This window comes from Larus michahellis, chromosome 7 (assembly GCF_964199755.1).
Source record: "Larus michahellis chromosome 7, bLarMic1.1, whole genome shotgun sequence".
Classification (NCBI taxonomy): domain Eukaryota; kingdom Metazoa; phylum Chordata; class Aves; order Charadriiformes; family Laridae; genus Larus; species Larus michahellis.
The window spans coordinates 29446512-29471997 of NC_133902.1; the positions used below are offsets into that span (position 1 = coordinate 29446512).

Here is a 25486-nt window from a genome sequence, read left to right on the forward strand (position 1 = left end):
TCAGGAGAACCAAAACTGTTAGTTTATTTTAATTACTATCCTGCACAGTCCCTTCAGAAAAAGGGAAAGCATTTTCCGAATAAATTTTTTCTCTCAAAAATTCAACTGCATCTTCATTTGTCATTTCCTGAAACTTCCTGTTCAGGACCTGGAAGAAAGGAAAAGTGAAGGGTACATTAGTTCTACTGTCTGTAGCAAACTACCCTGTCCCACAAACCAAGCGGTCAGTGACGGGAAGGCCATAGGGAGTCACTGTATTGTGAAAACAAGTTGACTTCTATCATTTGTTCTATAAAAAACAGGGAAATAAGCCAAAGTCACATAGGTTTTTTAGGTACAAAGCAATTAGGTGGCTTGATTTTTTTTTTTTTGGCTGAACTACGTTGATATTTATTTCACTGTAACGATAACTGGTAGCTTGTCTTTTAGAGTTCCTCTGTCTTTTCTCCCTAGTGACAACACCACTACCTTCTAAGTAGAGGTGATACACAACTACCACTCTGGAGAAGGCTCACTATTCCCAACAAGGCCTGTTCTACCAAACAAACATACTCATCACTGTGCTGACAGCAGGGCTGAAACAGAGAGAATAACAGGACTCTTCTTACCAGAATCACATGATAGCCCAGTTTATTTAGATGCCGCTTCTTCATTGCCAGCTTCCCTTGGGGATGTGTTGTACCCACACAGAAGGCAGACAGAGGAACAAAGAGAAAGGCCAATCTACAACCAAGAAGAGTAGGGAAGACTCCATTGTACAAATGCAGAATGAGCCTTTTTAAGACAATGATTCAGTTATGTTCTTTAACACTGCAGATTATATAGCTGTCTTTCTGGCAGGCAAAAATATCAGGACTGCACAAACTTCGTTATCCCTTTCCTTCTCCACACCTAAGTAATTTAGAACCTCTCTTCTGTGAGCTTCACACAAGTTCCAGCATCTACCCAAATACCTACAGCAGAATTAAGTCCTTAGATGTCCAGTTCTCCCGCAATGAGAAGGAAATAGATCATTCAGAATTATACATTATTTTGACAGCTTCTCCATTTACTTTGATCCTTTGCTAATATTCAGAATCAGTTACTTCCTGCCATAAATACCTACTTGGAAGGGTGAGAAAGCTGAATGCCTTGAAGCCTGACAGTTAGTTTCTGTTACACAATTCACTAGTTCTCCTTTTCCCAAAAAGCAAACTACACAAAATACATTGCTGTGCAGTGATCCAGCACACAAATGTGAAGTACTACCCAATTCTACTTAAGCATTACTTAAATGAAATATGTCCCACTTCAGTTACTGAGAGGTCACTCTTCTACACAAGACTAAATTAATCACCAAAAATGTGGATATGATGATCCTTTTTATTCAAATTATATTTCAGCAGCTGAATTAATTACCATAACGTACCATTGAGATGCACATTTTAGAAACTTAAGAGAATAACTGAACATTTAATTGGACACACAAATACTTGGAATTTTAAAACCACAATGTAGCAATTTTTTTGAAGGGATTGCAGTCATACTTCAAAACCTGTATCCATTACAACTGTATCAGATCACAGTGATGCTTCCTGCCTCTTTCTCTGAAATGTTAAATTTTAGCCTCTGTTAGAAGAAGGTAGTGAGCTGGATTAATTGTTGCTCTGAACCAGCATGGCAATTTTTGTATATCTCAGTGAGCACAAATAACAAGTTAGTTATCTACTTTGCTTCTTCAAATCAGTGAACCAAAGAAGTAACTGGATGGAATACATACAAATAAAACTAGCCTGCTAGAAAAACATGCAGTCAAAAAAGACACCTTTGAACACTTGAGTCAGTATGATCATCTGTTGCAGATATTGGGAGCACTTTCCTTCTGTCTGAATCCATTCTGATTTCAAAATCTGAAAACAAAAAACCAAAACATTTAACACCACAAGAGGTTACAACTGATGTTATTTAAACATTAATTGTCCTAATTGTTTTCAAATTCACAGTTAATTCGAAAAAGTTAACAGACAGTGCCACTGCTCTGTTTCTTATTGCTGTTCTCTAATAACTTACATATTACTGATGGCTTTTTCCTCCCTGCAACCCATATAAACAGCTATAGCTTGCACATCTCCAGAAAAAAAACCACATTTATTTTTGGAAACTGTAGTTATAACTTTATGGGAGTGAAATCATAGTTTAAAGAAAATAATCTTGATCACAGTCCATCATACCTACTCAGATTTTCCTGTAATCCGATTCCTCACTAGAAATATTTAGGAACAAAATTATTACAAATGCAGAAAAACTGGTAACCTGGGTGGCTGGCAAAAAATAAAAAAAATATCAAAATGTAAAAGAAAACAAATGTTATCAAAAGATCACCCTGCCCGTGGCAGGGCGGTTGAAACTAGACGATTTTTAGGGTTCCTTCCAACCCGAACCATTCTATGATTCTATAAAGAAGGTCATATCCACTTTCACAAATTAAAGTAGAATCCAAACCTTCAACATAGCTTCAGAAAAAAAACAAGTCAGAGAACAAAAGAAGGCTGAATCACTAATGTGATTCTGCACTAACATGTCAACTCTCTAAAACAATTGGCCATGTTGGATTTATGTACAATTAATATCTGCTCGCTAATGCTTAACAAAAAGTCCAAAGTAGTTTTGTAAATAAGAGCAATCATAAAGTTTTAGTAAATTGACTTAAGTACTTTAACAGAAGCATCCCAGAAAGTAGATTCACCGATAAAAAACATCTGTTGTGAAAAGATCGTGTCTTCAAAGTATTACACTTTTAATCACTTGCACCCTACACAAATTTGTTACCACCTTATTATCTTGGGGATTATAAATCTACATTAAAAAGACTATGACAGTAATTTGGCTTCATACCAATATGATATTTATGTGGCAGCTGAACATTTTGCTGAAACATGTTCTCATCTCCCAGAAGTTCTATCAGTGCCTCCTGAGCCTTTCTGAGATTAAGAGATACTAATGAGGAGGAATTCTCAGTCAGCACAAATGCAGGCTTTGTGAAGGAAGGGCTATCAAGTTCCATACATGCTTTCACAGCACGAATCATTACTTCCTTTTGTTCTTTGTAAAGATCATCTGAAAAAGGATACAAAAAATATTTCATCCAATGTATCATCTCACAGAATTTCTCATTTTATTATCATTTATAGCCTGTTCTGTCAGAGCAAATGAATTTCAATACAGAAATCAAAACCCAATTGTTTTTTCACTGAATATTATTGAGTATCTTCAATATATTGTTAAATATACACCATTGATTCACTAATTATAAAGTCTACAGCTGGGTCCGCCTATTTATCCAGTGTTTCCCCTCTACTGTACACAGCTCTGTGCATGCTACCAGTTATTACAGGTGACTTAAGGAGAACATGGAATGAGAAAGCATGCATAATGCAAAATTCGGACAACTAGAAGGCTATTTATAAAACAAAGAAGGGATATCAGACTTGGCCATAATTTTGAAACTGTACTTTAAGAGTACTAAAGCTGCACAAACTCTAAGTAGTTACAGCTTTACAGCTTTCAGGCCCAGTTACAGCAGTCTCAACAGCAAGACACCGTGTTTTACTCTACACTGAATTTCTACTCCGCTGAACCACTCTACTGGCTGTAGCGAATTGTAATGTGGAAACCAAATTCTACTATAAACCATGCCAAGGTCCTCATTATAACTCAGAGCAGTCAAAAAAACCTTTTACTCATGATTCCAGGTACTAAAGTTGGTGTACAAAGCTTAAGACTTCCTGAGTTTTTAAAAATGCTTGAGCATCTGTCGAAGATAGAACCCCTGGCTCTCACACATTTCTACCACTTCCACAAATCTCATATTCACATCTCTCCACATGCACACATACTACTCAACTGTATACAATACAATAATCCTGATGCCCTAGTGCAGAAACAGATCACTCAGATCACCATGACTACATTAGCTTTGTCTTGAGGACTTCAAATTTAGTATTAATCAAGTTTCCATTCTTTGATTTCTGAACTTCTAACACAACTACAACAAATTATGTACAGACACAGACTATCCCTTTTAAAACAAGAACATGACAAAGTAAGGCCTGACCTGACAGTAGAAGTTCATCCCTGCTGTCCTTTTGCAGCAGCTCATCAAGTGCACGGCGAGGAAGATATCCTAACATGCAAAGTGAATACACTGCCTTCAGCAGTTCTGTGTTGGAAATCTGAGGGAGGTACTCATTCAAGCAGTTATGAAGAGTCTCAAAAAACCTTTTCCAAAAGCAGAAGAAAAGTATCTAAGTACACAAATAAGGCTATATAAAACCCAGATTCCAAACAAAAATACAAGTTAAAATCTCTATTATCTTGTATAATCATATGTTGTGTAATCTAGCATTAGCTTTTGATTCCTCTTTGAGGATACAGCTACCTATCAACAGATTTAGTAGCCTGGTCAGTCCGTTTTCAATTACAGAGAAAAATTCCTATGTAGAAAAAATGTGAAAAGACACAGCAAATTTATCTTACAGATTAATAAAACAGGGTTATGAACTCTTTCACAACTTAAATCAAACACTAGTTGCTGTACATTACTCTATAACGACTACATAACATATTATCAGGCATTTTAAATGAAAACCTACAGATGCTTTTGGCCTCTGGGAATATAGTTGAGTCGTGAATATACTCGGAGAACAATCAAAAGGTTTTTCAAGTTGAGGAATTCAGGGTCTTCTGTCACCTTCTCAGCAAAAACATCCATCAGCTCACTAGGCTGAAAGCCAAGTGTCTCGAAGGCAGAAAGAAACAGCATAATCTAAAAGAAAAGATAGTTTTATAAGGCCAAGAAAGCCAGTAAAGTGAATCCTACCTGTTGATTTCATAAAAAGCATTTTTAACGAAAGCAAATTTTTCAAACCATAACACCCCTTTTATTTTTTATTTCTTTATTCATCAATAAATAGAAGAGCATTTAAAAAAATTTAACTGTATCAACTTCATCAGATTGGTATTCCTAATAAATCTGTTCTCCAAAGATCAAACACAAACACAAAGAAACGTAAGATGGAAAGCACCAGATACTCTACTAGTGCCACTATCAATTATGGGATCTCAAACTCACCTGTCTTTTGTCCCAAAGGCAGGCAGTGGAATTAACATAGTCTGCTACTGCTGAAAATAATTTTACATTACGGTACTGGAGACTGTAGCAAGCTTCCAGAATGAGAATTAAGTGCCGAAATGAAACATCGTGGACATTCTCTATAACAGAAGAGCAAAAAAGGACAAATGATACAAAGCAACTGTAGGTTGGAGACTCTGTGGGATCAGTTTGGCTAAGTTTAGAGGAGGGGGGGGAAAAAAATCAGATAAGGAACTGTGGAACACACTGAGACTAGCTAGGCAAAGTCAACTCAGCTAAAACACATGAAGAAACTGAGAGGCAGAAGAAACCAAACTGAGTCAGGATCAGGCTAGAAGGGATAAGTCAGCAAAAAGGGACAAATTAACAAAAGAAGGAAGAAGGTTGTGTTCCCAGAACATCATCTGTTCCAGGATTCTTGATTTTCAGCACCTCCCTGCACTCAGCACAGAAACCCTCAGGGCTAGCCTCTTTAGTATTGATTGAGCTTTTGGGCTGTCCACTTCACCATGCCAGCTGAGGGAGTAACAAAGACGTGGATCTAAAGCTGCTGATTAATCAGATATTAGCACACGATTAAATTTACATTTTTTTCACCATTTGGTTTTACAAAATGGCAAGAAACCACATATATGAATCTATGTCTAGAAAGCACTAAAGGCTGTCAAGCACTAAAGCATTAGTGTACACCATACTGGAAAACATGGAACCATAACATAACCTCCTGGCATTATCAGCATGACGACACAGATTGAGTGCCAGATGACAAAAGACTTCTGCACAGGACTGCTGCTTCATTTGCTACACAAGATGGACCTACTCCTGAGATCAAAGATGAAGAACAATGCTCCCTCTTGAACATCCCACTTTGTTTGATGCAACGAGGGGCATACACGTCATAAGACGGTGACTGCAAGAGAAAAGAGCATAGTTACTGTAGTAAGATCAGCACCCACCGAAACTAGACTTTATCTTTTCGTCTTCCAGTGGACTCAAGAGGATAGCAGGAAAACAACTGAATTTAACTCCTCTGAGTTGTGATCAGTAATTTTCCAGGCTCAGCATAAAACACTGTCACCTCATTTCTTGAAGTGCTGAGTGCTGACAACTGCAATGGAAGCCAATGAGAGCTGTGCATCAAATAAAGTGGTTTGTAATGCTAGGTATTCTTAAAGAAAATAGGCTAACAAAATCTCGTATTACTGGACACTTTGACCTTAATCTCTCTCTTCTGCCCAATTAGAAAATTAATATCACCAGTGAGTCATTCTCTCGCTGCTACAAAAATTAACTCAATAAGTACCTATGAAGTACACAGTTATTACAATTCTGGTCAGGTCCCCAGACATGGGAGAGGAGATATGAGAGCAACAGCACAAGACCTGGAAAACCTGCTGGAGAATTCCTTTGCCCCATGGGCCCCAAAGCGTGCCCCTCCCTCCTCTTCCTATTCTATCTCCAGCCTCTGGTAGGGAGGTTCATATCTGTCCAGAAACTAATCACTCTGCCCCCAGAGCATCATTTGCATGATGTGCAGCATGTAAGTCCTGAGAACATGCACTAAAAAATGCAGAAAATGTACTGAGTAGCTGCTCATTCTGTGTGCGCCATCTAGCCTGTGTCCTGAGTGCGGTGAAAGTCCTATGGGAGAAGCCGGTATGTGTAATTAAAGACCGTGTCCAAACACATATGAACAACCATGACAAATAAAGGCTGTACAAGCAGCCCAAACACTCCTGGTTCATTTATGTTAAGAACGCTATTTTGTTATCTTAATCTTTTTTTAGACACAAATTCACACGTATTTTAACTGTGAATGAATACATACTGACCACATGTACTTAAGATATGTATTGTAAAGGTATGGAGATAGGTGAAAGCATTAGCTTTCATTAAATTCTTTTCTGGACTGCAGCATGAGTTATTAAGCAGCACTCAATAATTAAATCCAGTTAATCAGGGAAACACTATGTTCCCTTTAGTTTATCAACAAATCACAGTAAGTCACACTAAGCCACCGAACCACAAACCTGTCCACTTCGAATTCAGATTTGTTTTAAAAGTTTATCTGAAATCTATTTTTTCTTGCTAGAATTCAATTCTTTTTCCTAAATTCTGCATACACAAAAATGTAAAGAAAAATATCTAATTCAGGTAAATGTTAAGAAGGGTAGAGATGCCAAGAGCTATTTGCTTTCATTATCGATCAGTAATTTTCTGTCTTGCTGATTGTCAAATGGCTCCACATTACTACAATATCCTGTAAAACGAAGATGTTTCCCAAGTTTTAAAGGAAATCAGAAAAGGGAGATGAGACAATAGTTAGGAAGAATTTGGTATAAGGAAGGGAAATATAATAAACATATTTTTCTTACCCTGGATCTTTTTACTGCAGGCATTCAGGATTGGAATGGAACAATAATTCATTGCAACAAGAGCCAAAAACATGCGCAGAGCATTCGGGAAAGTCAGATGGTCTATCTCTTTCAAAACTGCCATCTAAAGTGAATTAGAGTTTATTAAATCCTTCATTCTTCAGGTATACGATCACTGCTTTCTGGTAACGGCATTTTCACCAAAACTTACCCAAATTCCTTAGCCTGTTCAAACTTATATGAAAGAAACAGGAGCAACAAATAGCAAAAGCATAAAGTAACCACTCTCAATTTCTTAACACACAATTATAACAGATCAAGTGTTCTAGAGCTGTGTCACTATGCAAGTTCCCAGCAATTTGCCTTTATATGGTTTTTTTTAAAAAAAAAAAAAAGCTCATTTGAGCTCAGTAAAGCTCATTTTCAACTACTGTGAATATGTATCTTCTATCAACTCTTTAAAAAGCAGCAGAAATTTAATTGGCACAGCTGACTTACTTAATAGTACTCCAATTACTGTTTTGTATGTGTGTGAAAGCTGTAAGCCTTCAAAGTGATCCAACAGCACGCCGAGTGGCGTACAGCTGCAAATGTGGACTGAGGAACAGAAGGTCAGCTCTGATGCCACAAGAGAGACTTCATTTATCAAGGCCGTAATTAGATTGGTATAAATGACAGTAAAAATGAGACTACAAAGTATATTGGCTATTAAAATATAATATCCTTATTGCATGCATATCAAAGGTTAAATACAAAATACGTCTACAATAGAAATTACACAGTATTAAAAATAGCACCCTGTAGGCTTAGAAAATTAAGAGCTCCCTTCAGTTAACAAGTGGAAATGTTACTTTCCTCTCAGTTTCATATTCCACCATATTTTCAGCCAGTTTCCCACCATCTTGTAAAAAGTGTTACCTTGTCCAAGGTTTTATGATTTACTTATATCTAACACACGAGCCCCCTGCACTGTTCTATTCTTGCCCAATTTCCCATCAGTGGTATCTTCCTTCACTTCCTCATTAATGCTATTACAAACTCAGAGCCCTTCAGCTATGTGATGAAAACACTAGCAGGCCCTGTTCGAAAGGTTTCAAAAAGCGTCTTTAAACCAGGGGACAAAACCCAGTACGTCGTGCCATAAAATCTGCAGCCTGCTCCCTACCACTGTATTTCCCAGGGGACCTTTCAGATACACAGAAAGGTAAGGCCATGAGGTAGGTGAGTTCTCCTGGCATCTCACTCCCATCGGTCCTCTAGCCCCATGCTATTATTGGACACAGCCCCGTCACAGACTACTTCTGTCTTCTCATCCTCCAGCCACAAGCTGGGCAAGGGAATCAGGGACCAGCCTGCAACTGCGACCAACCCAAACAAGAGGTGACGGCACTGCTATTTTCCCGCCTCAATTCCTTTTGTACCATCTCCATTGCTTTCTGCCCCCTTTCATGGTGGGATATTCCCAGCCCTCTAATTTAAGTTTTTCCTACAGATATAGCTGGACTATGATTCATGTAGCAAACGCAGTTAACCTTTCTATTATATTTTCTCTTTGAGTGCCTGGAAAGAACCATACACAATTTAGAAACAATGCAAGAGCACAGGCTTTGTGGAAATAAAAATAAGCCTCCAACTAAATTTACCTCTAATTTCTTTTTCAGAAAGACTGGAACATCTTTTCCCAAGCATTTCATCAGGTTTTGCAGTATAAAGATGTCTCTGATACTTGGAATGCGCTGCTCCACTAGTAACCTGATGAAGAAACACACACAAAGCCTTGAGCTAAAGAGAGGAACTGTTTACTAGAGCTTTCCTCATTTCAGCAGAAACAGGTCGGTACCCCCATTCTCCCTCACTGATGTACACCCGACTTAAAGTTGTAATTCCCTTCTCCTCTCCCACCTCTTTTTTGAAAGGCTGGCATAAGTCTACATGATGTAGCTGCAGCACAGATATTTTGCACGTGTAAATAGTTATATATACTTTCTTAATGTTATCCTGATAGATGAGTGTTGTTGCTGATACACTAACAGCAGGGGCACCTGACCAGACGGCACATGTGACTGTAGACGTGAGTGCTGTTAAGCCTCAAGGAATTAACACTCTTCTGCAGAAAAAAAAAAATTTGCACATTTTTATCGTAGAATCATGTATGTGCAGGCAATTTCTGAAACAGCCAAGAAACCTGGGGACAGATCCTGACAACAACTTGGTGCAAGTGAGGGAAAAATCAAACAAGCAGTGCTTTGGGCTGCAGGAATGGAAAGGGATATCATAACACAGAGGGAGCACAAGCACAAGATGAAGGAGTTCTGCATTCCCAGCACCTCCTTTTCTGGCTCAGAGGGAGTATTGTAATTGTTATGTCTGAATCACCCTTAAATATACGTGCACAGCTACAAAAATATGAAGTGTCACTTTCTAAGGCACCCTTCTGAAATTCAACCCTGCAGATGCAGCTTCCTGCAAACGGGCAAGAGCTCCAGACATCCAGAGAGAGAAAGAACTGTAGATGGATCTCCTGCTTTCTACCAACTTACATGAACTGTGTAACTGTGCTTCCAGGAGAACCTGGTTTTTGTGTATCACTAACACATCCACCTTCTCAAAGCAGGACGTGACACAGGATCAAAAGCCCTAATCCATGGCAAGTTTTGTGACAGCCTCAGTAAAAACAATGTCATGGGAGTGAGCAGATTGGTTACCCACATAAATCTCATTGGCCCAGAAAAGAATCGCTACAGCCAAAGAAGTTATTCTGACATAGCACTACACAGGCGGCCTTCCTGGATGCACACATAAAGTCTAAACTTGTCTTAATTTTAATTTTTACTTACTAAATTAAAAGAAAATATTCCCTGGCTGTTAAACACCATTTTTCATCATGACAAATCAAACTACTTCACAAGTTAAGCTAGTCTCATTAACTCTTTTCTACACATGGATAAAACAGAGGCATAGATATGCAAAGCGAGTGACTTAGCAACATCAAAAAAAACCCACAGTGGTGGCGCTGTGGTCAGAATATGAATCCCCTACAGAGCAGTCTTAGCACCCTCTGCCATTGGAAGCCTTTCTGCTTGAAACTGCAAAGACAATGCCAAAAATCACTGTCTTATCTCATGTTATCATTTAAGTCCTAAAACCACAGTATGTATTTTATGCCCAAACACCTCCTCCATGATTTCTAAAAGACATATATTCAAACAACATTTAAATATGAAGAACATGTGAAAGATTTATTTTTCTCACTGTAATCCAGCTTGAAGAGCGCTCACATTCTTGTCTTTATCCAGCCCTGCTAAAGTAGTTGCCAAAACTGAGATACATCGGTTATCAAGTTGATTGAGTTTCTCCTGTTAAAGAGTTTTCACAACGTCAGATTACTTCAGACCAGTAACAGTTTCAGAAAAGAAAAACTGACCACTCTTAACCTGTACGTGCCATCTTCTCTTTTCCCCAGAAGTCAATTCATAAACTTTAATTCTGCAGTGGCCTACAAGGTCTCACATCAGTCAAATTTAGTTGATTTGAAAAGGGTAATGACTTTTGAGATTTCTCCTCTCTGCTAAATCTGTCTGAAATCAGGCAGTAGTTTCAAAAATGAAGGAAATTGGAAGTACACACAAATTAACCATGGGAGCCCTCTTTCCATAGAACATCAGACAAAAACAGGAAAGTAACCCAACTCTCTCTGATGTTGCACAGACTCCCAGAACTAGCCCCAAGGTTTCAGCCCAAAGTCAGGAAAAGAGGGATTTTGATACTTACTTGGCACACCCTCACCAAAGTCTGGACTAGGAGAGTGTTCTGAGGAACACCTAGGTTCACCACAGCATGCAGACTGAATACCAGGTCACCTCGTGTCATCCTTCTGGCATCCCGCAGCAGCTGCTGACAAAGCTTGACAAAAGTTGGGTGCTCAAAGATTAGCTGCTTCTCATAACGCTGCTGGTCTTCGGACAGGTGTTTGAAGAGCTTCCATATCATAGTTAAAGAGTTTGTGAAGTGTTTAATGGAAACAGCAGACTCTGCAGCCAAGTCGAGCACATCGCAAGGACAGGTACATTTCTGGAGACTATCAAAGAACGGTCCACTATGATCCATTACACGCTTCTCTTTGAAGCTCCCAGAATCATCCAACTTTTCAAGTTCCAAGGAGCTGTGGGGAACCTGCTCACTCACCAAAGCCTCTGTACTCTTCTCTGGTTGCATTTTAGCACCTGTGCTAAAAACATCTATCTTTTGAGACAGAAATCGAAGAGATGATCCATGCAGAGAAGGAGAAATATTTAAAAATAATTTCCTGAAGTTCACATTTTCCAGGGGATCCCTGTATCTGCCAGTCCATAAAATGTGTTTTCTTGTTGTGGCTGAAGATTTGGGAGTGAGCACAGAATTGCACCTATGAATGCATCTAACAGTATATAACAAATAACTTATTTTATTTTTCATTTTTGCTAATGTCTCATGAGCAGATTTGAAATGCCAAATCAAAGTAAGGGATCCAATGAAATTCTACAGCGGAAACAGCGACGGATAAACTGCTTATGATCACTTATCTGTAAAAACAATTGAAAATGATGGATTAGTTACCAGCCTTTCAGTTCCCGAAGTTTCAATTTCCATATCTATACACATCTTATACAGGAGGGGGAAAAAGAAAAAAAAGGAAAACAACCGCTGGAAAATTATTTGCAGAGGGACTTTTATTGGGTCTCCTACGTTTTAGTCAAAGCTCTCAACACAAGGCTAACTCATCCTGGGTTGTCAACTCTTTTCCTCTTTGCTATTTTAACCAAAATCTATGCCGGGAGGGAGAGCCTTTTTCTCACGGGCGTTTCTCTGAGCAGACCCGTCTCCTGGCAGGGCTCCGGTGGGTCACTGCCAACCGCCGGCTCCGGTTAACAGAACCCTGCCCGGCCACATCTAGCCTCTCCCGGCCTCCCTGCCGCCACCCCCCGGGGCGGGGGCACCCGGCGGAGCAAGGCCTCTCCGTTTCTGCAGGCGCTGGGAGCGCTGCCCGGGGTGGGGCGAGGTACCGGCGGCGCAGGCCCGCGGCCCGGCGCCAGAGGACACGGGCCTTTCAGCGGCTCCGCACCGGCTCGATACACCTGAGCGCAACGGCGGGGGATCCCGCCGGGCCGGGCCGCCCGCTTCAGCCGGGCCGGGCCGGGATGGGACAGGCGGACGGCGCACCGGCCCCGCCGCCGCCCGGTAGCCGTTACCTCTCACGCGGCGGCGCCATGACACCGCTGGTCGTTCCCCCTCGCCGCCTTCTCCGCGCGCTCTCGGCGGGCCTCGCGAGAGGGACGGGACGGGCTGGGCCGAGGGACAAACCGCCACCGCGGCGCGTTGCTGCGCAACGCCGGAGCGACCGTTGGAGGGTGCCGCGCGCATGGCCAAGCTGGTGGTGGCGGGTGAGGCGCGGCGGCGGCCGCTCGTCTCCGCGGGCTTCGAAACTTGCCGTTCTTGTCGCCTCGCTGGAGAGCGGTGTCTGTACGGCAACCTGCCTCAGCCGGTTCCGAGTCAGCCCGCTCCTCTTCTTACCCCGGCGGTGAGGCTCCTGCCGCTCTCTGCTGGGGTGTTCCGCCCTCGCGGGTGGCCTTCTCAGCCCCTTAAGCCCTGGTTGAAGAGACCGTTTCACCTCAGAAATTATCCTTTCTTTGCTGGCTCATATGCTTGTCCTGTTACTTTCTGGGAACTCCCGGGATGCTGGTTACATAAGACTCGGTTTTTAACTGGAACGGTTGCTTTGTGTAATTCCCTCATTTTGCACACACTGATGCGTGAGTTGTGAAGCACCTTTTAATTATGTATTGAGAGGAAAGAGTAACGTTTAAGTGTTATCAAATGTGAAAAAAATATTAAAACCTTTTGTCAGGGATGTTTATGTTAGCAGGGGCTTCGTGACATTTGTGAAATGAGTGGATGGGAACACAGATGATCTCCTATCACTTGGAGAGAACTCTTGGAACAGTTAGTTGGAACAATTAAAAAGCGTTTGGCCTGTTAAGCCCTTATCAATCAATGTCATGAAATCTTCCATTTGTGGTGGTGTCGCTGTGTTCACAGGTAAGGCGAACTGCCCTTACTATGCCAAAGCTGAACTGCTGGCTGACTACCTCCAGGCTAACTTGCCAGACTTCAGGGTTCACAAGATCACTCAGCACCCTGACAAATGGGAGGTAAGGGATCGTAAATCAAGTTGTTGGTAGATGCCCCAGTGCTCTAGAAAGCTACAAATGTGCTTATCTCTAGTATGTCTCTCCTCCTCCTGTATTTCAGTTTTGGTATGTGGGTAAAGGTGCTGCAGAAGCAGCTTTGGCTAGGAGAGCCAGCCAGAGAAAAGGTTTGAATGTTGTGAGAGACTGGCATTCTCGTGAGTCTTACCGCAGAAGATGGGCACAAAATGTGAGCCAGCCTAAAGCTGTATTTTGTCAGTAACAAGTTCAAGTTTATTATTTTTTTATTATGTATAAATGGCTGCTCAGCCTGTAAAGCTTTTGCACATTGTGATTGCATATGCCTTTAGAGTTGTTACTTGTCGAGAACATTTCTGGCATTAGGGCGTTTGAATTACAATGGAAGTATGAAATTAAATGTCACATGTTTGTTTACAATGTGGATGGGCCTTTCTGAATGCTTTAGCTGTAGACATGTTGCCGTGTCTACACTGTAGTCCCTATAAGGAACTGATGAAAAACCGCAATATTACTTCATGAGATAGACAGTACTATGATGTTTATTACCTCATATTTTGCTTGAAACCTCAACCAAGTAACTCAAAGAGTTAAACCAACAGCAATTAACCTCTGCAGCTTGCTTACCTTCTGCAGATAAATAGGAATCCTCAGATTACTTGCTGCTTCACAACATTGCTGTCTTCAGCATCACTAAGAAAATTGAGCAAAATTACAGCAATAAAATCAAGCAGAAGTAAGACTTGCGCTTTTGCTGAAGTATCACAGTATATCACCATGCCTTGCTTTGTGTTATTCCCCCGTTTTGCGCACACTGATACCTTAGTTGTGAATCACCTTGTAAGTATGTATTGAGAGGAAATAATAAGAATGTTTATAGTTGTAACATTTAAGTGTTATCAAATGGGAAGAAGTATTAAAACCTTTTGGTGGGATTGTTTACATTAGCAGTGGCTTCATGACATTTGTGAAACAAATGGATGGGAACACAGACAATCTCCTATAATTTGGAGAGAACTTTTGGACCGTGGAGGGAAGGGCCTGCTTCTGGGAGGAGTTAATGATTTCCTGGAATATGCTCAGGTAATGAGTTGCCTCTAATCTGTAAACCCATATTTTACGTTTTCTTATGACATTGTTGTTCTTTATACCTCCTTCAAATGTAAAGTAAAGCTATCCTTTCTGGTGTTACCTTGCTGTATTTGGGTTGTCATTTGATTAGAGATCGTCCTTTTTGTTCTTAGCACTATTACGGCATCACCTCAATGATGTTGAGTGAGGAAATGTTAGACATTGCTGAGGAAAACCTGCAGGCATATATTGAAATTGAAAAAGAGGAGGAAGAGATTAAAAGTCTTATCAAGCCTTTGCAGATCTGGATCACCAGGTGAGAGTAAAAAGAATATCTGTGATTCAGAGGAATGCACCTTTTCCTATCACATATAACAGGTGTAACCATCTGAAGCTATACATGAATCCCTGTAATTTGATGATTTGAACTAGGTTCTTGCACCCCTCACTATGAGCATTCAGTATATAATTTAGAAATTATTTCTAGTTTTGTTACATTTTGCACCAGTTTAAGTGAGGGATGCGAACAGGCAACATTTAGACCCCAGTCACCCTAGGGAAAAGCAAGTATTTACAAAATAAGCTAGGCATTTTTTAGTGCAACTATCTTGCATTAAATGTTTTTGGAAATATTTAAATAAGTAAAGAGTTTCTTGCAGTTCTAGCTCTAGAAATTTCTTTATTTGTGGTAGTATTAACAGAGCACCTTAAAAAAAATTGTGGTTCTTTAAAGACACCAACTTTTAAGTGACAGTATCAACTGAAATGTATAGGATGGAAAAACTTCCAAATGAAAGGAGGACCCAACTGTTTTAATTTTTAACTTGTTAAAATGACAGAAAGAGCAATAAAGGACCTAAGCTAATGGTCTATTTAAATATAATCAAATACAAAAGAAAGATCTTTGTATTTATTTATGTAATATTTCCAAACAAGCAGTGGTTAGTAGTGAACTGTAATTTTTCTATACCCTTCTCTTATCAGTGCATCAGCTCCAATCTGTTATCAGCTGATCCCTCTGTTGGCAAATGGAGAAGTGTTTGGGATGACCACAGATATAAGTATCCATTTGCTTGACTCTGACCAGTTTAAGGAAGTTCTTTGTGGTATTGTAATGGAAGCTGAAGACATGGCATTCCCACTCCTCCACAGTATTTCAGCGCACACTGAAATAGATGAGGCTTTTATTCAAGCTGATATTATCATTGTTCTTGATGATGTCCTCTTAAACTGTGAAGTCCAGTCCGTTGGGAACTACATCAGAGAAGTGAGTGACATTTGTCAAGTGTACGCTCCCCTGATTGAGAAGAATGCCAAGAGTGAGGTCAGAGTAATTTCATCAGGAAAAACCTTCGTAAACCTTAAGGCGATGATGATTATGACATATGGCCCATCCATTAAGACTGAAAATGTCATTGCCGTTGCGACATCCTGGGAAAGCGCAGCTAAAGCCACACTGGCCAGGAAGCTGAATACGAATGCAGCAGGTGAATATTTATTTGTGTTCTGGTAGCATTTGGGGAATTCAGTGGATGGACACCTTTAAGAGTACATATTACATTGCAGAACACAGTTGATGAGCATGCAGAAGTGCAAGCACAGCAGTGCACCCACTGAACTGCATGGCTGTACAGAATGCCAGGGTGTGACTAGCAGGTACTACTCTTCTCTGTGCTTACCACCATCAGGATCTGTGCCTGATGCCATGAATGTCAATTCTTTTGCTAACTCTTGGACGCAGCCCTGCTATTCTGATGTGTATTTCATGCTGGAAATACACTAAGAAGGATGGAGCTGTGCTGCGGATCAGGAACTAGGACTTCAAGATTGCATTTGCACTCTGCAGCGCATTGTTATTTTGGAGACACACCAACTAGCTGTGAATAAACATGACAACATACTGCTGTGCAGGTAATGAGCGTATAGTAGAACTGTGCTGTAGTATTATTTCCGGGTTAATTAGCTCACTTTCTCAGGTCATTGCACGGTTCTGCACTGCATAGCAAAGGTGTGCTCTAACAGCCTGCTCAGCATCAGGATTCTTTCAGTGTTGCAGGGGCAGGAACTGGTCATCAATAACAAGTCTAGACATTTTGGAGCCTAATAAAATAAAATAAGTTAATAGGCCAAACAGTCTCTCAGCAGATTATTTGGAAATTCTTTTTGCACCAAAGCAGTTAGGGTTTTTTAAAATGTTTTTTTACTGTTAGGCATTCTATATTTGCATGTACAGGATTTTAAAAGGAACATTGCTGTATGTTTGCAATATGATTTTTTGTTGTTTTTAACACATAAGTATTTACTAGGTTTTGTCTATTATGCACAATAAAATGATATAAATTAAAATTCCTTTTTCAGCTTGTGATGAAGTTTCATATGTTATGGAGAATCTTGTTGCATTTTTCAGATCAAATCATTTCTGCTATCAAGGCAGGACACTGAGTTGAAGAATAATTCATCTTGAAAGGGACTTCTGAAAGTCATCTAGTCCAGCCTACACTGTGAAAGTATTTGTCTATCTCTTCATTAATCTATGTATTTTCCTCTGTTACAGGAGTTAAAGATGTGATTGTTTGGGGCAATATTACTGGCTGTAACTACATTGATTTGTCACATGCAAAACTTTATGGGTATAACTGTGCTATTTGGGGCCCAGCTAATTTTCCACGTCCTGTGTTGAATATGATTTATGATAGGTACAGTACAGATTTATTTTTTTAAAGTAAAACTAAATAACTGCTTTCAATCCATGTTTATCTGAACTGTTTAATAAACATCAAGGAAGGTTTTGTTTTTAGGGTTTGTCTTTACTGACTAGCGCTGTGCATAAAGGAAAACTCAAGTTGAAGTAGTCTGCAAAAGAAGTTGAGTAATTCCTAGTGCTATACATAGTTCTGGCTCTCCTGACAGCTTTGTTTATAACTGTATTTTCCTACATATTAAGTGTCTTTCTCTTCTATCGTATCATGAGCAGCCTCTATAAAGTAACAGAAGTCCAGATAGTGACTTAGATGTCTAGTATGCATGAAGAAACTTTGAAATAATACTAAACGTATATATTCATCTTGAAGTACCTGAATTCCACTGAACATACGGCCTGAGCACACAAATGTTGTCAGTTTCTCAGAAGAGACAATTTGCTAACATACGTAAGAGGGCTACCTGGCAGCTAGATAGCTTCTTGTGGAAAGAGAAGTAGCAGAGAAAGGATGGGTGCAGGGAGAGGGCAGCAGATACGGCATACACTCAGGCCTGGCTATATGGAGCTCCCACTCTGGTCTAAACCTAGCATTTACTGGACAGCAGACATTTCGTTTGTTCTGTACTTGTACTGTGCCTAGCACAGGGGGGTTTAGTTCATGGCTGGGTTCTTACATAAGACGTCAATACATATAAATAATAATAATCATCATCATCATAGAGGTTATGACTTGAGTAAATGACCTAACTTTGATAGGTTAAGTAGTGCTCGTTGTTACCTTTTGAGCCACTTTTTGTTCAATGCTATTTTTTCTGTCTTTAAGTGCCTTGCCTTCAGCAGTGAAGTTTGAATAAGTTTCAACTATTTTCTTCCCTCAGGTTTAGTTCTTTTTTGCTTTAGAAAAATACTCTTCCTGCAGTCATCTTAGTTTTTGATTCCTTCTTTTTTTTTTCTTCCCTTTTTTTTTATTGATAGTGAATGGATACATTCAGAATTTCTATCTGCACAGAATTCACTGAATTCCCGGGTCAGTCATTGTGTAGGAATGTTACCTGCTCATGCAGTAGCCACTGTACTGAGATACTGGTATCATGGCTCTCCTCCTGGGGAGATCGTTTCTGTGGGAGTATTTACTGAAGGTAAATCTACTTTTGCTTCACATATTCTCTTGTAGCTTTCCCCACTATGTATAATGATATTTTTTAATCAAGATTTTTAATTTAATAAAAACTTGTAAAACAAATCATGACATGATGAGAGGCTGAGAGTTTGTTTCGGCATAAGAACCTCCAAATCTAAGCAATTTTGATCTCCAGAGCATGTGATTTGATAATCACATCTCGTAAGCATCTCTTAGGTTTATATAGTCTTGTTGCAGATTGTCTCTTAGTCTTTTAGTCTAAATGATTTTCTGCTATATGTGTTTTGTGCAAGGACTCTTTATAGTTCTTAGAGCATAAGCTATAAAAGCATGTTCTCCTTGTGTAGTTATGTGGACCAATAAACGTAATGTTTCACAACAGCCATTTAACCCTTGCATGAAAGAAAAAAATTTGAGCTTTTCCCCTTTTTAAGATGTAAAATTGTTACAGCAATTGTATTACAGCACAGGAAAGACATGGACCTGTTGGAGCAGGTCCAGAGGAGGGCTAGAAGCATGATCAGAGGGATGGAACATGTCTCCTGCGAGGACTGGCTGAGAGAGTTGAGGGTTGTTCAGCCTGGAGAAGAGAAGGCTCCAAGGAGACCTTATTGCAGCCTTTCAGTACTTAAAGGGGGCTTATAAGAAAGATGGGGACAAACTTTTTAGCAGGCCTGTTGCAATAGGACAAGGGGTAATGGTTTTAAGCTAAAAGAGGGTAGATTTAGGCTAGATATAAGGAAGAAATTTTTTACAATGAGGGTGGTAAAACACTGGCACAGGTTTCCCAGAGAGGTGGTAAGATGCTCCATCCCTGGCAACATTCAAGGTCAGGTTGGATGGGGCTCTGAACAACCCAATCTAGTTGACGATGTCCCTAGTCATTGCAGGACGGTTGGACTAGATGACCTTTAAAGGTCCCTTCCAACCCAGACTGTTCTATGATTTTATGATTCATGTACATCTAACTAAAATACAAAGTTACAGTAAGAGGGGAACTCTTTAGTCTTTGAACTGTACATTGAAAAAGGCAGTCTCTGTTTATACTAAGATCTTACAGTTGCAGACTTTTGCAAGCCTGTAGGACTTAACCTTGATACTGGTGAGGATGTGTTTTTTAATCAGAAATGATACGTTTGGATCATTTTTTCTCTCTTCTTCAGGTCAATTTTGTGTTCCTGATGGAATTGTCTTCTCTATGCCAGTGAGGTTCCAGAATGGTAACTGGAAAGTCATCACAGAATTAGAAATTAGTGAAACAACCCAAGAAGCTCTGGGACGTTTAGCCCATGAGCTGATTCAGGTGATGCTTTCTTGTATCTAATAGTATACCCATTCTGCCACCTATGGGTGGCTTGCAATATAACTTTGAATACTGAGACCTTTACTCCAAATGTTAGACATACAAACTGCACACGTGCACTTATGCGTGACAAATACCACGTGTTTTATAAGTGTTAGGTAGTATTTATATATTAAAATGAACACATGACTGTTCTGTTGCTCAAAAAGGAGGTGAAATAAAAAAATAAGTTTACCTATGAAAGTGTAGAATTTGCACCCCTAAGTTGTGCAGGCTTTGAGCAAAACAGAAATATTAGCTTTAATTTAATGTTTTTACACTCTATGCTGCTGATGTTGATTTTGCTTGTGTGGTATTCAAAGTAGTTCTATGCCAGGAGACGTATCTTTTGGGATCCTTATGGCTGTGAGTCTGCATGAATGAAGGCCAGATTTTACTAGGATTAGTGGATGAAAAGAACGGGTGATATTAAAACTGCCTTCTTTTTTTTTTCCCATTCAGGAAAAGCTCATTGCACTAAGGGAAATTAAAGAAATGCATCCTTATGGAGCTGATGAAATCACCAGTAAAAATTATTTGCGTGAAGGTGGGTTTTTCTCCCCACAAAAGATGAGATCAAGTTTTAAGTGAGAATTTGAGGAATGGGTTCTTATTTTATGTCCCTTTTGTTTAAAACGGATATAAAATCCTTCAGGAAGGAATATAAATAACAAGTGCTTGTCCAATGTATCCTGACTGTGCCTGGGGCATGGTGATAGGAAGAGCAAGCCTACATGGTAGCACCCTTGTTTTGATAAGTTTCTATTGTGTCATTCACAGATCATGAATATAAAAGCTGAGCATAAATAATACATTTATCATGACAAATTTTATCTTAGGGTATTAGTAAATATAAAATCTTTTTAACCCAAGTAACTATTATTAGAAAAGCATTTTCACCCTATGTCCTACTATATGTTTTTGAAGCTATTCTTTACTATACTTTACTATTCTTTACTTTCTAGAAATAATGAGTTGAGTTTCTAACAGAGAAAAAAATATTGTAAATTGGAGCTCAAACTTCTCATTTTTCCATTTGTTACAGTACCAAACAGTTCCTTCAGTATCTTTAGTCTATAAGCCAGTCAGAAGAAGAAAAGGTTGAGACACCCAAAGACAGCAGGCTAAAAAAAGGAGATATTCCTACTTTCTGTAGAGAAAGTAATCTCAGTAAGTGGCAGCCACATCTGCCACTTCTTCCAGTTACAGTAGATGACAGATCTTTTAGAGATCCCTACATTATAAATTATTAAGCCATTTTGCTTTGATTTTTAATGACACACAAAGTTTATCATGACTTGATTTTTTTCAATGCACAATGATAAGAGAAATTTCAACTAATAATCTATAGAACAACTCCAATATCCCTTCCTAATATTAAGGAGCATGTGGGAAGGCTGTAGGCTACATGATTCTACCATGGCAAAACTTCCCCCGAATCCACAATGTACTTTTCCCATGCCAAATAAAACCCCCACATCTTCTCACAAATCTTTCTGTGCTGCTTTTCCTACCTATTTTGCTTTTCAAGTGCTCTATCATCTTAGATTATATAAAGGCAAGAAGAATCATTCATCAAAATAAGAACAGATGAACTTTAAAGTGTGCTTTGTTTTTGTTTTTTCACTTTTTCTCTACACTCAGCTTCTGAAATCCCTGCACTTTCCCAATGTTCTAGCCATTTCTTCTACATTTAGGTCCTACAGGCCTTTTCCCCAGTTAGTTTTCTTTCCCCCTTCCTTCAGATTATTGCCAGTACTTTTATATAAGCACTTACCATACTGTGAGCTGTCCTTCTGCATTGGGGGCAGGCTGAAGAATGGGGAAACTATTTGCAGCTTGATGTCCAGGGCCTTTTGTGAGCACATAAGCCTTTTGGTTATCCATGCTTCTTTCTCTGGAAAGGACTACAATAAGATTTTCTTGATAAATGCAGAGTTTAATTATTCTACTAATCATGACCTTGATTAACCCAGACAGGAGATTCCCATTAGATAGGAGTGTCCTTCCCTGTCTTCTCTCTACTCGTATGGCACTGCTTTTCTGTAGAGTTGTCCCATTCCTCTTGTGGCTGCTTTGAACACTAAGTAGAGGGCCTTTCTACTGCAAGCAGCTAAATGCTTAATTGTGGCCTCCTCTTGTGACATTAGTATCGAGTGCAGAACTATTCAAGGATTACCTAAAGTGCCCCCGCTTATCTCCTTGCATGCGTAAGTATTTTAGGATGTTGGCAGAAATATGTACTGTTTTTGCTTTTTTTTACAGAGGTGGAAACCTTGCCTACTGGCTCATCTTAGCCAGAGATTTCTGGAGGAGAAAATGCTGAAAATTCCTATACTAAAACATAGTTTCCATTGCTCAAAAAAACAAACTACAAAGGCTAAACATTGTCATAGCTTTTACAGTATCATCTTCCTCATCAAAAACCTGGAAATCTGTAGGCAGAAAAATATTTCAAAAACAGTGTGAATGTAACATTCTTAATCTGGAGACCAAAGCAAAATTCCTGTTAACTTTAATGAGTCTGAGATTTCATTTACATCCAACCACTTATTTCTTCAGGCCGATAAACTGTTTCAAAAACATCTTTTAATGTCAAAAGCATTCATATTAAGACAATTTTGAGCAAGAATGTCACAAATAAGGTAACAGTTTTATAACTCCAGGTTCTTGTTTCAGATGTAATGAAACACAGTAAGAATGTGTATTCTTAGGCAAAATGGATTTTTAACACAAAAATTTAACTGCATGCATTTCGTTAGTGACAAGATCATTTTTCTCTCCATGTTTTTTATTTATTTCGTGAGTTTCGTAGGGACTACTCATATGTTTTAAGTCAAACATGCAATTAATTAAATTATTGTCTAAACAGGGTTGTTGAAGTACCATTTTCACTTGCATGTCTTTGGTGTCTTAAAAGATGGAGGCTGTGTTAAATGAAGTATTATTGTACTTGCTAATTTTTTATCAGATGTGAGCATTTAAAGCGAAATAAAAAGTTTCCTGTTCTTTGAATCAGATACATATAGTTGGAATAAATTCATTATTTCTGTTCAAGTGGAGGTTCAAACTCTGAACAGGAGTAGACAACTTCTTACATGAGGAAAACAAGAGGAGTTTATTTGTTATTTATCAGCTGATGTGGACAGAATGAGGAGGGGTGTCTCACTGGTCTTAGAAAGAGGAGCTCAGAAAGCTGGGGTATCACAAGGGAGTTGGAAGAGTGTAGTTTCTTATGTGAAACGTATATGGGAGAAGCAACATTTACTGGACCTGAGATATTGTTACAAGTATCTTCATGGAAGAGTTCACATGGGAGTTGTAGAGTCAGGTGTTGTAAATCGTCTTGAAGAAAGTGGTTGGTAATCATTCATTTAATGAGGAAGTGGTCTCCAGGGAATTAGTTTCCAGTAGCATATGCGCAGAAAATTGGCCGAGTCTCTGAGGAGCGCCTGGAGGCAGATGTCTCAGGAGACCATAGCAGGTAAGGATGCTACCAGTAGTCTTTATAAACTACCCGGTTTGTTCCATAGCTCCTTGTCCAAGACAGGAGAGGAAAAGTTGTCTTCTCTAATGTGTATTTACATTTGTTTTTTTCTATATGAAATATGATTTGGCGGTCTTTTACTCTTTGATTTATTTTTTTTTATTCCACCTGTGGAGAGATAGTAGTTCCAACAGACTGCAGTTCAAGCACCAACACTGCCAGCTGTTAATGAGAAGGAAATGAGTTGTTTCTGCAGGCTTACCAGACTTCTGAGGCACTACCTGAAAACCACAGGCAAATAATTTCTTCTCAGAGGTTGGGAGGAGAAAGACAAAGCAAATGTCTTGGATGTCTCTTGTATCCTAAATTATTCTAATTACATTTGCCTAGTGGTCTGCAGGGAAATTAGGTCTCTCCTCCTGGAAGCATAAAAGAATAGAAACTAAAGTTTCTTTTCCTAGCTTTTGCTTCGAAGAGAAAGAAAGAATAAAAATTATAGGAAAGCTAAAATATGATAACATATTCATACAGTCGTAACACAGTGATAGTCATCACTAAGTTTGGGTTTTCTATAAGTAATAAGTAATTTCTAGTACACACTTTCTCATATATTACTGAGTAATGCTGTGTATGCAGGATATTCATAGCATTGATGAATCCTACTACCTGGGTCTTAGAGTAACTGTGGAAAAAAATATGAAAATGGTCTTTAAGATACATGTATGTGTCTTACAAATGTTATATATATTCTGCATAAACCCTAGCATTTGGGTGTACTGAAGATTGTGTAAGCTTTCTGGTTGCTCTGAACAATTCTTATTCTAGGACATTACTACTAGGAGTTATTATTTTTCCTCTTTGTGTAGTTGCACCAACTGTCTGTTACAGCATACTGTGCTTTCTGCGTTATTGTGCCAGCTTCCACCTCATTTTCAGTCTCTATAGCAACACTATTTCTCAGCAACTCAGAGGTGCTTAGTAAAGGCCCCTCAATTTAGAAATATTGCACTCCAACCATAAGAAAAAATTGCTTTGAAACAAAGATCAAAGAAGTTTTATCTTTAATAATTCAGGATATTTATTACTAATTAATTAGTGTTCTCTGTTTTGACTGCTTAGACAATTACCTGATACTTTGATCTGGGCCTTTGCCAGGCATTTGTTGTGAACAGCATTCATTCAAAAGCAAAACCTTTAGCACTCTGTCTTGAAGTCAACTTTTAAGTGCTATAAAACTACTGGACTTCTCTGGCGGTGTTGTCTGACTTCTGGGCCGTTAGTAAGTAGCTGAGAGAAAGGTAAGCGCCATTACTGTATTTAAGAGAAAATAATTTTGACCTTTGAACACAACATAGAATGTTTTCACCCTTCACAGGAAACAAAAGTAATTGTTGTTTATTTTATGCATATTTCAAATGTTGATCATATGTTGTCTGATTTCAGAAGAAGGAAGGCTTCTGTCATCAAGTCTTTGGAGATGTCTGCCTTACTTGATCTGGTTTGTCTTTCTCTGTACTTTAACTTAATTATGTAACATGTTTAAAAATGCATTTTATTTGCTAAAGTATGTATTCTGACAGCCTCTATAGGCAAACAAAATACGTATAAGTAATCAAACATGTTACTTTTCTTGCACGTTCCAGTAGGATTCAAGAATAAGGTTACTCTTGTCTGCACATAACAGTATTTGTGTTAATGGGATCGGAGTTTATAATTGTAAAAATTTATTGCCTGTACATTTGTAATTAATTTTAAAATTCTTTTTTTTGTTTTGTGGAAGTGTTTTTAATTATTAATAAGGGGCACATGTAGCTGAAATACGACACACTGACTTAAATAGTGTATCAACTAACAGCGTTAGTTCAGATCTGATGTTTTGGCAGGCAGATGCTGCTTCTGCTTTCATAATGTTCATTATAAAGTAGATGTGCTAACACTGAAGTAGATTCTGTTCATTTAACCCAAGCACTCCTACAGCAATCAAGATCTGGACTCTTCGTAGAGTTTTGTACGTCAAAATGTAGACTGTACATAT

At 39.0% G+C, this 25486-nt stretch overlaps 2 protein-coding genes across 4 annotated transcripts; one reads left to right on the forward strand and one right to left on the reverse strand.

The window, feature by feature from the left end:
• On the reverse strand, positions 1-13057 carry FASTKD2 (FAST kinase domains 2). Its single transcript, XM_074594541.1, has 12 exons — positions 12735-13057; positions 11278-12068; positions 10759-10862; positions 9150-9258; positions 7507-7630; positions 5111-5250; positions 4632-4804; positions 4094-4257; positions 2875-3096; positions 1805-1889; positions 609-723; positions 1-148 (listed from the first exon to the last, which is right to left on the reverse strand). The coding sequence occupies exons 2-12, from the start codon at positions 11959-11961 to the stop codon at positions 29-31; spliced, it is 2040 nt and encodes a 679-aa protein (XP_074450642.1). The 5' UTR covers positions 11962-12068; positions 12735-13057; the 3' UTR covers positions 1-28.
• On the forward strand, positions 12857-24662 carry MDH1B (malate dehydrogenase 1B). Of its 3 annotated transcripts, none has more exons than XM_074594543.1 (10): positions 12857-12926; positions 13582-13694; positions 14658-14792; positions 14954-15096; positions 15765-16267; positions 17335-17476; positions 18457-18620; positions 19786-19925; positions 20427-20511; positions 22230-22987. In XM_074594543.1, the coding sequence occupies exons 1-10, from the start codon at positions 12905-12907 to the stop codon at positions 22259-22261; spliced, it is 1479 nt and encodes a 492-aa protein (XP_074450644.1). In that variant the 5' UTR covers positions 12857-12904; the 3' UTR covers positions 22262-22987. The 3 variants fall into 3 exon arrangements, with proteins under 3 accessions (XP_074450644.1, XP_074450645.1, XP_074450643.1); XM_074594544.1 differs by lacking the exon at positions 22230-22987 and adding an exon at positions 24607-24662 and having other exon boundaries at positions 12873-12926; XM_074594542.1 differs by lacking the exon at positions 12857-12926 and having other exon boundaries at positions 13411-13694; positions 22230-22983.
• Positions 24663-25486: the final 824 nt, after the last annotated feature.

Excerpts from the sequence above, each read along its gene's own strand:
- FASTKD2 (XM_074594541.1), bottom strand. The coding sequence starts at position 11,961 with ATGAAAAATAAAATAAGTTATTTGTTATATACTGTTAGATGCATTCAT. Across the intron at positions 4,258-4,631 it reads CCCAGAGGCCAAAAGCATCT|GTTTTTTGAGACTCTTCATA; the intron begins GTAGGTTTTCAT and ends CTTTTGGAAAAG. Across the intron at positions 3,097-4,093 it reads GGATGAACTTCTACTGTCAG|ATGATCTTTACAAAGAACAA; the intron begins GTCAGGCCTTAC and ends ATCCTTTTTCAG.
- MDH1B (XM_074594544.1), top strand. The coding sequence starts at position 12,905 with ATGGCCAAGCTGGTGGTGGCGG. Across the intron at positions 14,793-14,953 it reads ATTTCCTGGAATATGCTCAG|CACTATTACGGCATCACCTC; the intron begins GTAATGAGTTGC and ends TTTTGTTCTTAG. Across the intron at positions 19,926-20,426 it reads TAGCCCATGAGCTGATTCAG|GAAAAGCTCATTGCACTAAG; the intron begins GTGATGCTTTCT and ends TTTCCCATTCAG.